Genomic DNA, 13274 nt, shown 5'->3' with positions numbered 1-13274 from the left:
CAGTGTCTTCAAATGTACACAATTTTCACCCATATATTCAACAAACATTTTCCAATCTTCTTTAAACGCATGTGGCTAATCTCAGTGCCACATAATCATACAAGGGAAAATAATGTGTGTGTGTGTGTGTGTGTTTGAAATTGTTTATATCTCCCCTTTCAGGCTATAAATCCTATCAAGGTGGGTTAAAAGTAATATTCTGTTACATATTTTCAAAACACAATAAGCAATATTAAAGTGTTGACACACACCAGGATCCTTCCCACAGGGCTGTTCATGGTAGATCATGGGGTGGTGGGGTTGCCCAGCAGGATCCAGCCCTGATGTGGTCTTTGCCTCCTTCCCTCCCTCTCCTATAATATCCATCTTCTTAATGTTTTGCGGTGATAGCTCCAGACTGGCATTGGCAGATTGATACTGAAAGAAGAAATGAAGGCCCGATCCAATTCCTACGCTGACCCCTGGACTCCTCCTCGCAGCTCGGCAGGCAGTAGAGAAGCTCTTCACACGGCCGGCTACGAAAGCTCCTTAAATGGCTGTAAGCAATCGGGAAAATTTCACCTACCCCCTGCCTGCCAGCAGATGGTTGGCTTCAAGGAAGGGAGAGGTGCAGAAGGCTTGTCTTTTCACAGGCCGTGCATTGCTATTGTGTGAGGGAGATTCTTGCTGGGGGTGGGCAGGTATCACAGACATGGCAGAACGATCCCAGTGCAGGGGAAATTCAGATCGGATGCTGAGTCTGTGGATTTAGAAACAGCCGACTGAGTTCTACTAGTGAATTAAATTGGCTGGTTTTGCTATGAATATACTGGTTGCAGCTTGATATTGTTTTCTTGATGCAACATTCATAGTTGGGGACCGTGAGACTGAGGGAGGTTAGAACGGCAGTGAAAATGGAGGCATTAATAACGGCCGGTCAGGTTCACATACCGAGAATGAACCTGGGTGTTTCAAAGCTACCTCATCACACACACAGCACTAGCCTTTAGCTCACAGTCCTGTTTCTGGGTCTCACACTGCATTCTCAACACGACCATTCCTGCCTGATCCAACTATTCCGCTGGCTTTTAACAGAGAAGCATTTGAGAGAGTCAATCGGCCTAAGACAGAAGTGTGCATAAGATTGATCAGGATCTGCTAATGGAATCACTGGGTGGTTTGCAGTAAGATTCTCTGATTCCCAATTATTTTAGCAATAGCAAGCAGCTAAGCAGTTTAGAATCCCTGATCTGTAATAACTCAGACATAAACGTTTGCTTAAATATGCAAACTGTATATGGGTTTCTGGGGTGCAGCAGGCAATTGGCTCCACCCCCTTGAGTCACCATTTTTACACCATTTTTGCACCATTTTACACTGGATCCGCCCACCCTGCACCTGCCCTGACTAGTGATCTTTGTAGTTCTAATAGCAAACAGAACACATCTGAAGTCTCTCCATGTCTGGGCGAAGGGAGATCAAAATATCTCTTCATTCATCTCGTCAGTGAGTTGGTGTTTGGAGAGATTACTTGTCATTTCCCCCATTTGTTTGTTGTGTGTCAAGCATATTGTACCAAACTGGGGTGATTAAAATTGCAGGGATCAAGAATAATGGTCAATGTGCTGCCCCCTAGTGCTCGAGTTCACAGAGAAATCTTCGACAATAAAATCATGTTCACGGGAATCATGCATTCCACGATGCCAGAGTTTATTTGGCAAACTATATATAAGCCTTTATCTATGTCTGCATTCCCAGGGTTAACTTGCACACCTTCTCGGACACGTACGCTCTCACGCTATCGCTTTCCCTGGGGCACCCTACCAGACGGAGCCTGAAGGAATATTTCATTAATCTTTGATGAACTTCCACATTATCCCACCTCCCTTTCTCCTTCCCCGCCGTCCCTCCTGCCGAAAGAGTGTGGGTGAGGGGCAAAAATGTGCTCATGCAATTGCATCAGCTGGCCACTAGATGGGGCCATCAACAGCTCACAGCAGCTAGTCATTCTGGGTTGTTGCTTTTAGTTACTAAAAAGTCCAAACTAGATATGGCACATAGTCATGTTTACCTTTCCAGCTTCTCTTTTTTAAAAAAAAACAGCCTCAGAAGGAATTAAGTTTAAGCAGAGAAATTTTAGTTGGGGAGGAGGAGAGGCTATTTTTTGCTCGAAATTGGCCCCTCCTCAGCTGTTTTTCTGCTGGGAGGGAGAGCATTTTGTGTAGCAAAATGGCTGTAGGGGAAAGCATTAAACAGCACCCCCGTGTCTCCTTCCCCCCTTGCATCACTTGCTTCTCCACAGTCAAGTGTCCTAGTATAAGACTAAATGGAGAAAAAGTCAGCATTGTCATTAAGGGTTTGGAGCCAAGCTACATGTTACACTTAATGCATAGTGTGCAGCTACATCTCTGAATTTCTTCTATTTGGTTGCAGATACAGGGGGTCCAATTGTTGTCTAGATAACAGTGTGTTGGGATGGAGGAAGGTACAGTGGTACCTAGGGTTAAGAACTTAATTTGTTCTGGAGGTCCGTTCTTAACCTGAAACTGTTCTTAACCTGAAGCACCACTTTAGCTAATGGCGCCTCCTGCTGCCACCACGGCACGATTTCTGTTCTCATCCTGAAGCAAAGTTCTTAACCTGAGGTACTATTTCTGAGTTAGCGGAGTCTGTAACCTGAAGCGTCTGTAACCTGAAGCGTCTGTAACCCGAGGTACCACTGTAAATCTTCTGCTACAATTGGGGTGAAAATCCCACCTTCCTGCAGTTGGGAGGCTTAGATTTAAAATGTTCCATTGGGTTTAATGGGAACTTTTCCTTAAGGGCTGGATTCAAATGAGATGATGTGCTAGCAGGAACTAGCAAAATATATCCCACTAGCACAGTAGAACTTCCCCTCCCCCCCAAGCACCCCATAATAAGCTCTGGAGATATCTTAAGAACTCCCCAGGAGAAGGAGAGGGGATATATTTACATCAGTCAAGCTGACATTGATTTTTTTTCCCCTAAGTCTCCTAGCCATGCAGGGTGATCTTCATTGCCACACACACCTGTAACTGGTTTAAAAAATAATAACCCACAGACATAGCTGCACACTACAGATTGATGTAATATGTAGTTTGGCTCTTAGACGACACACCAGTAATGAAGCTTGACAAGAACTTTATTTTCTCTCTTAAACAAAGCAGAACAGCAACAGGAAATTCCTGAGTCCGCCAAGTACAACTAAGTCCAGTGCCACCTAGTGATGAAACCATAGAATGACACTGTCCACATAATGTGAACCAAGCAATACCTGAAGATAGCTAGCAGTCATTTTCACGATTGCAACGATATTCCCTTGCCACACGCACCGCAGTTGTCTCAGTGTGCCACGTTGTTCACAGCCGTCTTTATCTGTGTACAGAAGCATATGGGCTTTGAATGTGTGATTCAGCCTGTGGGGTGTGTTCAAGCTTGCACTGCTGTGAAACATACTCTGTGTGCATGCCTGACTTGTTGCTTTGTCTTCCTCCACAGCACCCCGTTCACATTACCTGGCTGACAGTGGTACGTTTCGCTCTGCCTCCTGCCTCTCTCACTTTGTGTTGTTTCATCCACTTCTGACAAGGAGGACTTTTTAGAACCAAAGTAGTTTCTTCTTCTCAAGATGATAGAATCTGGGTGGGAGGGGGATAGAAGTGAGGGTCTACTCTCTGTTGTGCTAGTGAAGTGAAGTAGGCCCTGGGTAAGCCTGGGGTTGTGTTCCTCTATCGATGTCAGGCTTACCATAAGTAGATCAGTAATCTCAATGAGGAGGGACTGAGAGACAGGACTGGCCCTGCTGTTGGACAGGGTGAGGTAGCCAAGCCCAGCAGGCAGATTTTAGAATGCCATTAAAGGGAGAGTATTGTCCACTTTTTCAGTTTATTTGTCACAGAGTTGTAGAGCTGAAAGGCACCCAAAGCGCCATCTAGCCCAACCCCTTTCAATGTAAGAATAACAGATACTCATTTTTTACGTTCACAGAGAGCCCTAAGTTACTGCCTCAAACATGTCTTTAGTGGAATGCCTTCTGCCACTCCTCAAGATGCAACTCCTTGAGGGACAGCAGAGTGGAGTGGTTAGGGTGTTGACAAGGCTCGGGGAGGTGTTTCCCTACTCAGCCAGGAACATCGCTGGGGGACCTTCGGCCATATCTCAGCTTAATCTACCTCACAGGGTTGTTGCGTGGATAAAATGGGAGGTAGAGAAACAGGCACACCACCCTGAGCCCCTTGGAGGAGAGCAAGATAATAATGTCAATAGCAGTCATGTTACTCATGTGTAAAGAATTAAAACTTTCCTCTTTTTCCTACTACAATTAATTTTCCTCCATGCCTGTGCACTAGAGACTGTTCCTTTTTCTAGGCAATGGGGAAGCCTGCGTCTTCTGACTTTTGTAAAACCTGTTCTCTGTTTCAGATCCCCTCATTTCAAAATCTGCCTCTCTTCCTGCTTACAGAAGGAATGGGCTGCACAGGGTAAGAGGGCCTGCTGACTCTCAGCCTTTGGTTGACCCTTTGGGAAAAGGAAGTCCAAGGTCCTCTGGAGCCCTCTTCAATCCTGGGCTCAGACTTTCCAGTGCCGGGTTCAAAAGTGGGGAGTGCTTCCTTCCTCTTGGAGCCCACACATTCCCCTCATGCCAAGAGGGCTCTCAGGGGCTCAGAGGCAGTTGCTAAGAAGCAGCTGCTGCGGAGATTCCCCCAGGAAGGGATGAGCAGATTGGATTCTCAGTGGGAGTTCAGGGGTTGAGAAAGCCACAGCGGCTCCTGAAAATGCAGGCGTGATCCACAGGAATTTTTCTGGGGATTGGGAGTAGCAAAGTCAAGCGCTGAAAGGCTAGTTTCTCACAAAAGAATGAAAAGAACGGTGCCTGCACAAGTCTCTCAGGTTCCACAAATGCTAGGAACTCAGGAGAGGGATTCAATGTAGCGTTAAGAAGATTGTTCCATCTGGCAAGCTGAAATGTTTGTGCCGATGGAGGGAACAACCTCCCCTCTCCTGCTCCCCTCCCCACCCCCGTGCTGTTCTGGGGGCTCCTCCGACCCATTTAGAGCCAATGTGTGGGGAGGAGAGGGGGGGAAGTCCCACTGTACTTCCACTAGCTGGTCCCATTTGTTATATCTGGCACTAGCCCCACCCTTACCTACCTCACAGGATTTTTGTGAGGACAAAATGGGATAACCCCATGTACGCTGCCTTTAACTCTCGGGAAGCAGAATGGCATGCAAGTCTAATAAAAAAGTAAACAAAAGTACTTTCGCCCTGGCAAAATGTTAGCACAATGATTCTCAGATCGCTTGCCACAGGAGTCTTATCAGTAGTGGGTTGGGATACTGTTGGTGTAAGGATGTTTCCCTTAAAAATGGAGGAGGAGGCTGAGCTCTTGGCCTTCAGGGTACACCACTCAGTTGTTCCCTATAATTCACTGATTAATCTCTCCTCTGCCACCGCCTCACACATATATCGGCAAAGAGTTTAAAAAGTCCTCCATTAAGCAGCTAACTTGTTCCAGGCACCTTTTGGTGGAAGTAACTATAAAAGTGCACAGCGGGTTTTAATGGGATTGGCCATATCAGGATGGGCCATAGAATCATAGAATTGTAAGTGTTGGAAGCTGGAAGTGACCACGAGGGTCATCTAGCTCAACCCACTGCTATGCAGGAAGCTTTTGCCCAACGTTGGGCTCGAACCCACGACCCAGAGATTAGGAACCTCATGTTGTACTGACTGAGCTATCAGAAGCTCTATCATGGGCACCTGTGGCCTTCTAGATGTTGCTGGATTACAACTCCCATCATCCCTGACCATCAGCCATGCTGTCTGGGACTGATGGGAGTTGGAGTCCAACAACATCTGGAGGGCCACAGGTTCCCCACTCCTGGCCCACATGCTGACCACTCTTTTCTCCGTATTATTGTTTCCTCTGCAGCCTCCCAGCGCTGAACTCTTCCACTACGACAGCACGAATGCTGTCAACTGGGGGATGCGAGGTGAGTGCGTTCTGTTTGAGAACAGAAACTTTGGTGGAGCCCAGTGTATGCACTCCTAAATCCTGTAACAGCACTCGTAAACCCTGTACCAGAGGCTCTCGGAGATGTTATACAAGAGTTAATGCTTGCTAGTATGCATACTTATCTAGGAGTAAGTCCCACGGGTTTCAGTGGAGATTACCGCTGAGTAGATAGATAGATATTGTTATTGATTATTGTTATTTATTTCAAAGTGAAGACAAAATCCCCAATGTGCATAAGTTGTTTTAAGTTGCTTGGCAGACTTAAGTAATAAGGCAACCCTATAAGTAAACACTTAAATCTTTCCTGCTGTAATCAATGGGATTTAATACTGCTGAATTTGGACTTAGATTGTGCCCCAAGCCTGTCCAAATCTTACAGCTGTGAAGACAGGCTTGAAAGGGTGCCATCAATGCCTGGAGAAATCCCTGATGCAAGAGGGAGGCCAATCAGTATTTCCTGTAGCCAGACAGTAGGACTTCAGGCCTCTAGATTGTTTAATGGCCTTCCCCAAAAAGTAGGAGACACAGAATATATTGTACACACTTAGGAAATATCTGCAAGCCCAGCTCTCTGAGCAGTGAAGTTTCAGAGGTTCCAGCATTTCCTTAAGGTGTGGTTTCCTTAGAAAGAAGTTACTACGGACTGTCCGGTGTGTTCTGATATATGATTTATTTACACACATATATAGACTGAGCATATTTGGAGGCTTAGCACCCCAACATATACTTCTTCATCAGATTTCTGAAAAGTAGTAGCAGGCTTGTGCCCTCATGATGCTTCCAGAGCTCCAGCTAAGCTCCGCTACCTCAGCCTGATCTTCTCTCAGTCTAAACTTGTATTTCACAAAATGATTTAAATTTGCACATTCCATTGCTGTGAGGAGGGAGGTTGAAGGTAACCCTCCTTCCAGAAACTCCCTGGCTATTCCTTAGTCAAGCAAGGCCCAGCCATTCCAATGTTATCAATGCTGTTCTCCACGCAGGAGGGGATTTGCCAGACAGAACTTGTCCAACCAGTTTTAGGCCTCCTTAAGGGTGTTATCTTGGATAACCACAGACACAAAAAAGATTTGGAGTGGGAAATCCTTGAAAGAGCATTCAAAGCAAGCTGCCCTATCTCATTACAATAAAAACTGCATATGTAGAGATCACTTAATTCATATGTTCATGGTGCAGAACTTGGATAAGTGGTGCTGCACTGCGTTTCATTAGTTCTAAGCGCAGAGTGTAGACAGCTCTGCATACTGAGTGACTAGCTTCACATTCCCATAGGACATAATAAATGCCTCTTAGTGCAAACATCACGAGAGTTTGCAATGGCACAGACTCTATGATTGCAAAGGAAAGGAAGAAAGGGATTAGACACTGACCTCTTTCTCTCCCTCCCTCCCTCCCTCCCTCTTATCATCTCTTACAGAATACAAGGTAACACTTTCCGAGGAATCCTGCAGAATTCTAGAACCTTAGGTCCTTTTGCCACCTGAAATGCTGATCTGCAGGATCTGTATGAACATCTGGCCAGAAGAAAGCCTCCTCTTCCCCTGGGTGCTCCTGGCCTGCAGTGGTCTTGAGTGCTCCTTCTACCTGGACAAAGGTGTCCTCAGGGTCCTTCAAGTGGGATTCAAGCACTTGATTGCGAGTTCTTGTGCAACAAGCCTGCTTCCCTAAAAGGCCAGAGTTTTTGCTTTGTGCTGTGTGTGTCTTCTTGTGTTGAGGTTTTGCTATTCAGGTGTATATTGCCAAGTTAGGGTCACTCCTGGCATGCTCAGTGGATGGCAACCTGCATTCAGATAAAGGTTTGTCGTAGGTTTAAAACAAAAACAACTTGTGGGCACAAGTTTCTTCCAGGCAGGCTGTCTCTACACGTTTCTTCTTTTTGTGTGGATGGACTAGAAATCTGTGGCCCAGCAGTCTGTTTTTCTCCCTCCTCCTCCTGTAGATATACCCTTACGAGCTGCTTCTGGTAACCACAAGGGGGAGAAACCGCTTGCCCAAAGATGTGGACAGGACTAGGCTGGAGGTAAGCCGGCTCTCACAATGCTCCTGCCAGGACCTGGAACTAATCCGGTCAGTTTGTTCAGGGGTGGGGAGCCTATTTCAGCATAAGGGTCAGGCTGGAGATTGACTAACCTTCTGGGGTCCATGTTCCAATGGTGGGAACCTTTACTTCTCTTCTCCTCCCCCCCCCCCCCGCCTCTTGTCTCAAATATACATGCACCAGGCACACACCACTCATCCACTTTCTCATACATGCAGTCACACACAGACATACACTCTCACATGTCAGGCAGGCATGTAGACAGGCTTTTGCCTGTGCAATCAGCATTCCCAGCCGTTCCACTCCAGTAATGGAGGCGGCAGCTGGAAAGTTCCCTTGGCTTCTCTCTGGTGTGAATCCCTAAAGAACAGGCAGAGAGGTCTTTCATTTCTAGATCTTGGTGCTAAGTACTACAGCACTAAGATCAGAGATAAAGCCTCTGCCTGCTCCTTAAGAGCTCAAGGCAGCATTTCCACTCACCCCAACCCTGGCTCACTATAAGGGTACTTGATCAAAGGAATAAGTTGCAATAGGAACCTATGGAACAACCTCCCTTTGACATTTTTAGGTTAAATGTGCATCCATTGAGGGTGCTTTACTTATTCATTAGGGAAAATGCTGAATCAAAAAATGAAGTTGAATCCTCAAGTGGTGTAAATGATCCATTGCACTCTAAGGATGTCTAAAAATAACTTTATCAAGCAGTCATTTGTAAGCAGAGATGGTTTGGCCACATGAGGAGCCAGTTGTGTACTGCCATTTACCTCTGGTGAGCATACTTTTTCCACATTTTACCATATCCTTCCTGTTGTAACAGCCGGTGACACCAAGGGATCCCTACTCTACCTCACAATTGGAGATACAGAGAAATGGGATTTATAGCTGTAAATATCATCATTATTATTACTATTATTATTCTTATTATTATTACTATACAAATTGTAGCATTGCTCAATACATGAGATACCATAATGTGCTATGTTTTAATTTTATTACATGCATATGCTGCCTTTCTTTCATCATGGAGCTCAAGGTGGTATGCACAGAGGTGTAGCTAGAGGGCAGGGGGCGGCACTTACTGCGAGGCCTGCAGTGCACATGAGCCACATGTCTCCCCTTGGAGTGACATGGTGGCTCGGGCACCTTCAGGCTCCGCACTGCCCGAAACGGCAGCATGGGGCTTGCATTTGCCCACTGCTTCCCCCTCAGCTGCACTACAACTGAGGGGGAGGCAGCAAGGACTTCTTGGAAGCTCCACGTTGCGTACCCTGGTCCAGCTCCCCCGGGTGGCTTTCCCCGCCCCCAGGGGCAGGGCATACATGCTGCCCCGGGCACCCAAGTAGCTAGCTATGCCACTGGGTACGCACATAAGAGCACAGGGACAGCCCTGCTGGATTAAGCCAAAGGCCCAGGTAGTCCAGAATCCTGTTCTCACTGTAGCCAACCAGATGCCTGTGGGAAACCTTGCCAAACTGGGCCTGAGCACAAAAGCCCACTCCCCTTCTGTGGCTTCTGGCAACTGGTATATTTCCCCATAGGGATATCCAGGCAGTGCACATTATATCAACGATGAGGAGTCTGTGGCTGTAGACTTGTCGTTAGAGACTCCAACTCTCACCCACCCTTGCTAGCATGGGAAGAGATCCCCATCCCTGCACTAGACCCCAGTTATCCAGCTTGGTCAATGGCTAGCTGTAAGCATTCCAAATCAGTGCCTCGGGCCACATCCAAGTTTCCTCTGCCAGCCTCCAGTAACTGAAGGTCTCGGTAATGAGGATAGAAGACCACTGGATGGCTCACTTGGTTAGAGTGTGGTGCTAATAAGGCCAAGGTTGCAGGTTTGATGCCCATACGGGTCAGCTACATATTAGATCAGAGGTTTTCAACCTTTTTGGGTCCACTGCTCCCTTGAACAACTACATTCTTTCTGGGCATCCACAGCTGCCACGCCTGGTCTCTGCCCTGCCCCCCTGCCCCAAAGAGAGGTGCCTCCTCACACTGCCCTACAGGAGCCCAGGAGCCCCCCTCGCCAGCCCCAGAAGCACCATTTACCTACAGAGCTTCTAGCCAGGGCTGCTGCAACAAACAGCTGTGCAAGCCTTTGGGAGGCAGAGACACAAGAGGGCATCAGAGGAGGGAGGGAAGGAAAGAGGGATGGAGGCCAGTGTTGCCCACGGGACCCCTGACCACCATTCAAGGCACCCCAGGGTGCCACGGCCCACTGGTTGAAAAACACTGGATTAGATGATCCTCTATGGATCTATGATTCTAAGAGTGTGCATTAGGCCTCGCGTCAGCACTACGTACCACCGCTCCTGCAATTCCTGCTTGGATGCGCACACTGTCTTCCTTGCCCATGAGCCCCGTGCAACATGATGCCTGTCTCTGCTCTCCCTCCAGCGCCACCTGTCGCCAGAGGAGTTTTACCAGGTGTTTGGCATGACCATCGCTGAATTCGATCGCCTGGCCTTGTGGAAGAGGAACGAGCTGAAGAAGCAGGCCCGGCTATTTTAAACAAACGAACAAACACCGTACATTATAAATAAATATATATATATGTATATACATACCTATAAATATATACATATATATAATTATATTATATATATCTATATATAGAAAGATCTCTATATTGAAACTCTGTATAACTCTTTTTGTTGTACAGTGGGAGCCCTGGCTGCTCTCTTTGGAAGCCTGTAGCGTGAACTGAAGACTCACAGATATTTTTATGCTCTCTCTTTTATGCTCTTTCCTTTATTCCTTTCTCTCTTTTTTTAATGTAGCTGTTCTTCGGGGGGGGAGTTTTTTCGAGGGGGCAGGGAGGAGGCGGGGTCCTGTTTTTATATTGAACTCTCTTTTTCTTACATGAATGTCAGGCAGTTTTGGGCATTATAGCATCACACACACACACAAATCTCTTGATCCCAAGTCCAGGCCAAGGAAGGAGGTGGTCCTGGAGCACAGGCCTTGCAATGAGTTGACTTCCTCTCTTGTCCTGTTGTGCCCAGCGCTTGGCATACGGACATCGGAAGTGCCCTGCTGAATCAAGCTGAGGGTTTGTCCCAGGGATGGGAATACTGCAGCCCTCCAGGTGCCATAGACTACAACTCCCATCATCCCTGACCACTGGCCATGCTGCCCAAATCTGATGGGAGTTGGGAGTCCAGCAACATCTGCAAGGCCACAGATTCTCCACCCTGTCGAGCCTCATGTTTCCAATGGTGGCCAGCCAAATGCCTTACGTTTCTTTGCCGTTTGATTCCCATTCCTCTGCTTTAGCCACCTCCAGAGCTATGTGCGCACTGTGCTGCTTGCTTTCTTCTTCCTCTTCTACTTCTTTAAAGCAAAATTCTGCACCACAAAAAAGAATTCTGTGATTTGCATGCATTATATAAATTAAACATGTTTGCATATAAAAAACAACAACCCACCAGAACAGCCAAAGTCTGTCTAGGCCACCATTCTGTTTCCCCACAGCAAAAAGCAGGGGCCCATGGAAGTTAACAGACCGGCCACCCCCCTGCGGTTTGCTCCCAGTTTCTACTAATCAGACACACTGCCACTGTGCATGGAGGCTGCATTTTGTGAGCGTTGGTAGTAGCTGTTGCTAGTGGTAGCACTATCCTCCATGAATACAAAAAATATTAATTTGCTTGACGTATTCTCCTCCTCATCATCATAGTTGTATATTGCTTGCCCCAGGACCCTTAGAGAGACATACTGGAAGTGCTGGACTTGGAGCACTTTCTGAGCCCCAATCTGACTTCAGAGATTCCACCAGCCTCTTGCTTTTCTGAAATATGAAAGCTGGGGTTCTCCGAGGGCTGAATTTTGCGCTCGCTACTTAACCAAACCCCACGTCTTCTGCATTTGCACAAGTTTGTATAATGGACACAGCCCTGGCTATGCCCTAACAGAATGTGGCAATGGTTCTTTTTAATGGCTCTCCCTTTCCATTCTTCCAGCTTCATTCTCTCGGCCCATTAGTGGGACATCTAGCATCTTATTAATCCAATAAGCACTATCTGCGGGCTTGGGGGGATTTTAATCTTATAAATCCCCAAATCAGCACTGTTCCCCCACCCCCTGACTAGGAACAGCCAGTGCCCCTCTCTTATTCCTGAAGGAAACAGACACAATTCTCTCTTGACAATGTCCTTTGAATAAACATTTTTTAAAATGTTAAGAAGGCATGAAGCTATACCCAGCTAGGTGTGTGATCACTGGGGGCACTGCATCTGAATCTGAGACTTCCTTCCGTTCTAATGATGCAGTAGACATAACTGATGAATCGTACTCCAGAATTTCAAGCGGGCGTAGAAAGTGCTGGCTTGTAAAGGAAAGGGGGTGAGCTTTGCAGAGGCCTCGGCACTTTCTGGAATACTATTTTCAACTTCTTTGGATTGGATTGGACTGGACTGGCCATTAGCAATGCCTCTGATCCCAGTTCAAATCAGTATGATCACCTTCTGAATGAAGAACTGTACATGGAATGTCTTTATCTCTGTGGAAAATTGTAGGCTTGTTCTGCTTTCTTTTTAAAAAAAGAAAAAATTTCTTACCTAATACACTGTTTGAACAAAAGAACTGTGTGCTGTCTTCTTCTTCCGTTATTTTATTAGATTTATTTACCACCATTCACCATAAGATATTAGGGTGGTTCGCAGACTAAAATACAGAATAAAAAACAGTAAATAATTAAAACACAACACATTATTATTATTATTATTATTATTATTATTATTATTATTCTATTCCTGATTAGCATTCCCCGTCTTTGGAATGTAATGGCAAAGTCAGGGTCACAAAGCTTGAAACTCTGAGCAGAATCAACAATTGCATGTCCATCCATGTTGAGTGATCCTTCTTTTCCTATGCTAGAATTTCAGCTAGCTTCAAGGTAACAGAGAGAGATCGTTTTGTTTTTTTCTGCGTAGGTGGGGGGAACAGGACTGGAGTTGTTGGCTGAACATTATTTATCTCCCTGTTCCAGCTTAGCGAAGAAAGAGCAAACCCATTACATAGCAAATTGAAATTGCACTGATAACCAATGTGAACTGAGAAAGCGATTAGTAGTTTGTTACCCCATTGGGCTTAGGAATCATTTATCAAGCTGTCTGATGCTGCCTACCTTAGGTAACCCTTAGCAGAAAGTGCAAGGGGAGGACAAACAAAAATCTCTCATCAGGAAGTAGCAGGTATAAAAAGAGAGGAAGTAAC

General features: G+C 46.2%; 1 protein-coding gene across 18 annotated transcripts in view; it reads left to right on the top strand.

Annotated features, from left to right (window-relative positions):
• The window catches only part of ABLIM3 (actin binding LIM protein family member 3), a 150538-nt gene extending 137897 nt beyond the window's left edge, over window positions 1–12641 (top strand). For 10 of the 18 annotated variants that reach the window (XM_081900047.1, XM_081900048.1, XM_081900050.1 and 7 more), the window contains 7 exons: window positions 391–538; window positions 3499–3528; window positions 4423–4481; window positions 5933–6001; window positions 7956–8036; window positions 8872–8938; window positions 10455–12641. In XM_081900047.1, the coding sequence (XP_081756173.1) occupies window positions 391–538; window positions 3499–3528; window positions 4423–4481; window positions 5933–6001; window positions 7956–8036; window positions 8872–8938; window positions 10455–10507 (507 nt within the window). In that variant the 3' untranslated portion in view covers window positions 10508–12641. Of the gene's footprint in view, window positions 1–390; window positions 539–3498; window positions 3529–4422; window positions 4482–5932; window positions 6002–7433; window positions 8037–8871; window positions 8939–10454 lie in introns of those variants that run through there. The other 8 variants (XM_081900049.1, XM_081900053.1, XM_081900044.1 and 5 more) reach the window with 4 other exon arrangements.
• Window positions 12642–13274: the final 633 nt, after the last annotated feature.

This window comes from Podarcis melisellensis (genome assembly GCF_964234715.1).
Source record: "Podarcis melisellensis genome assembly, chromosome: 2".
NCBI classification, from domain to species: Eukaryota; Metazoa; Chordata; class Lepidosauria; order Squamata; family Lacertidae; genus Podarcis; species Podarcis melisellensis.
Note: the sequence above shows the minus strand (reverse complement) of the source record. Positions and strands in the feature narration are given on the sequence as shown.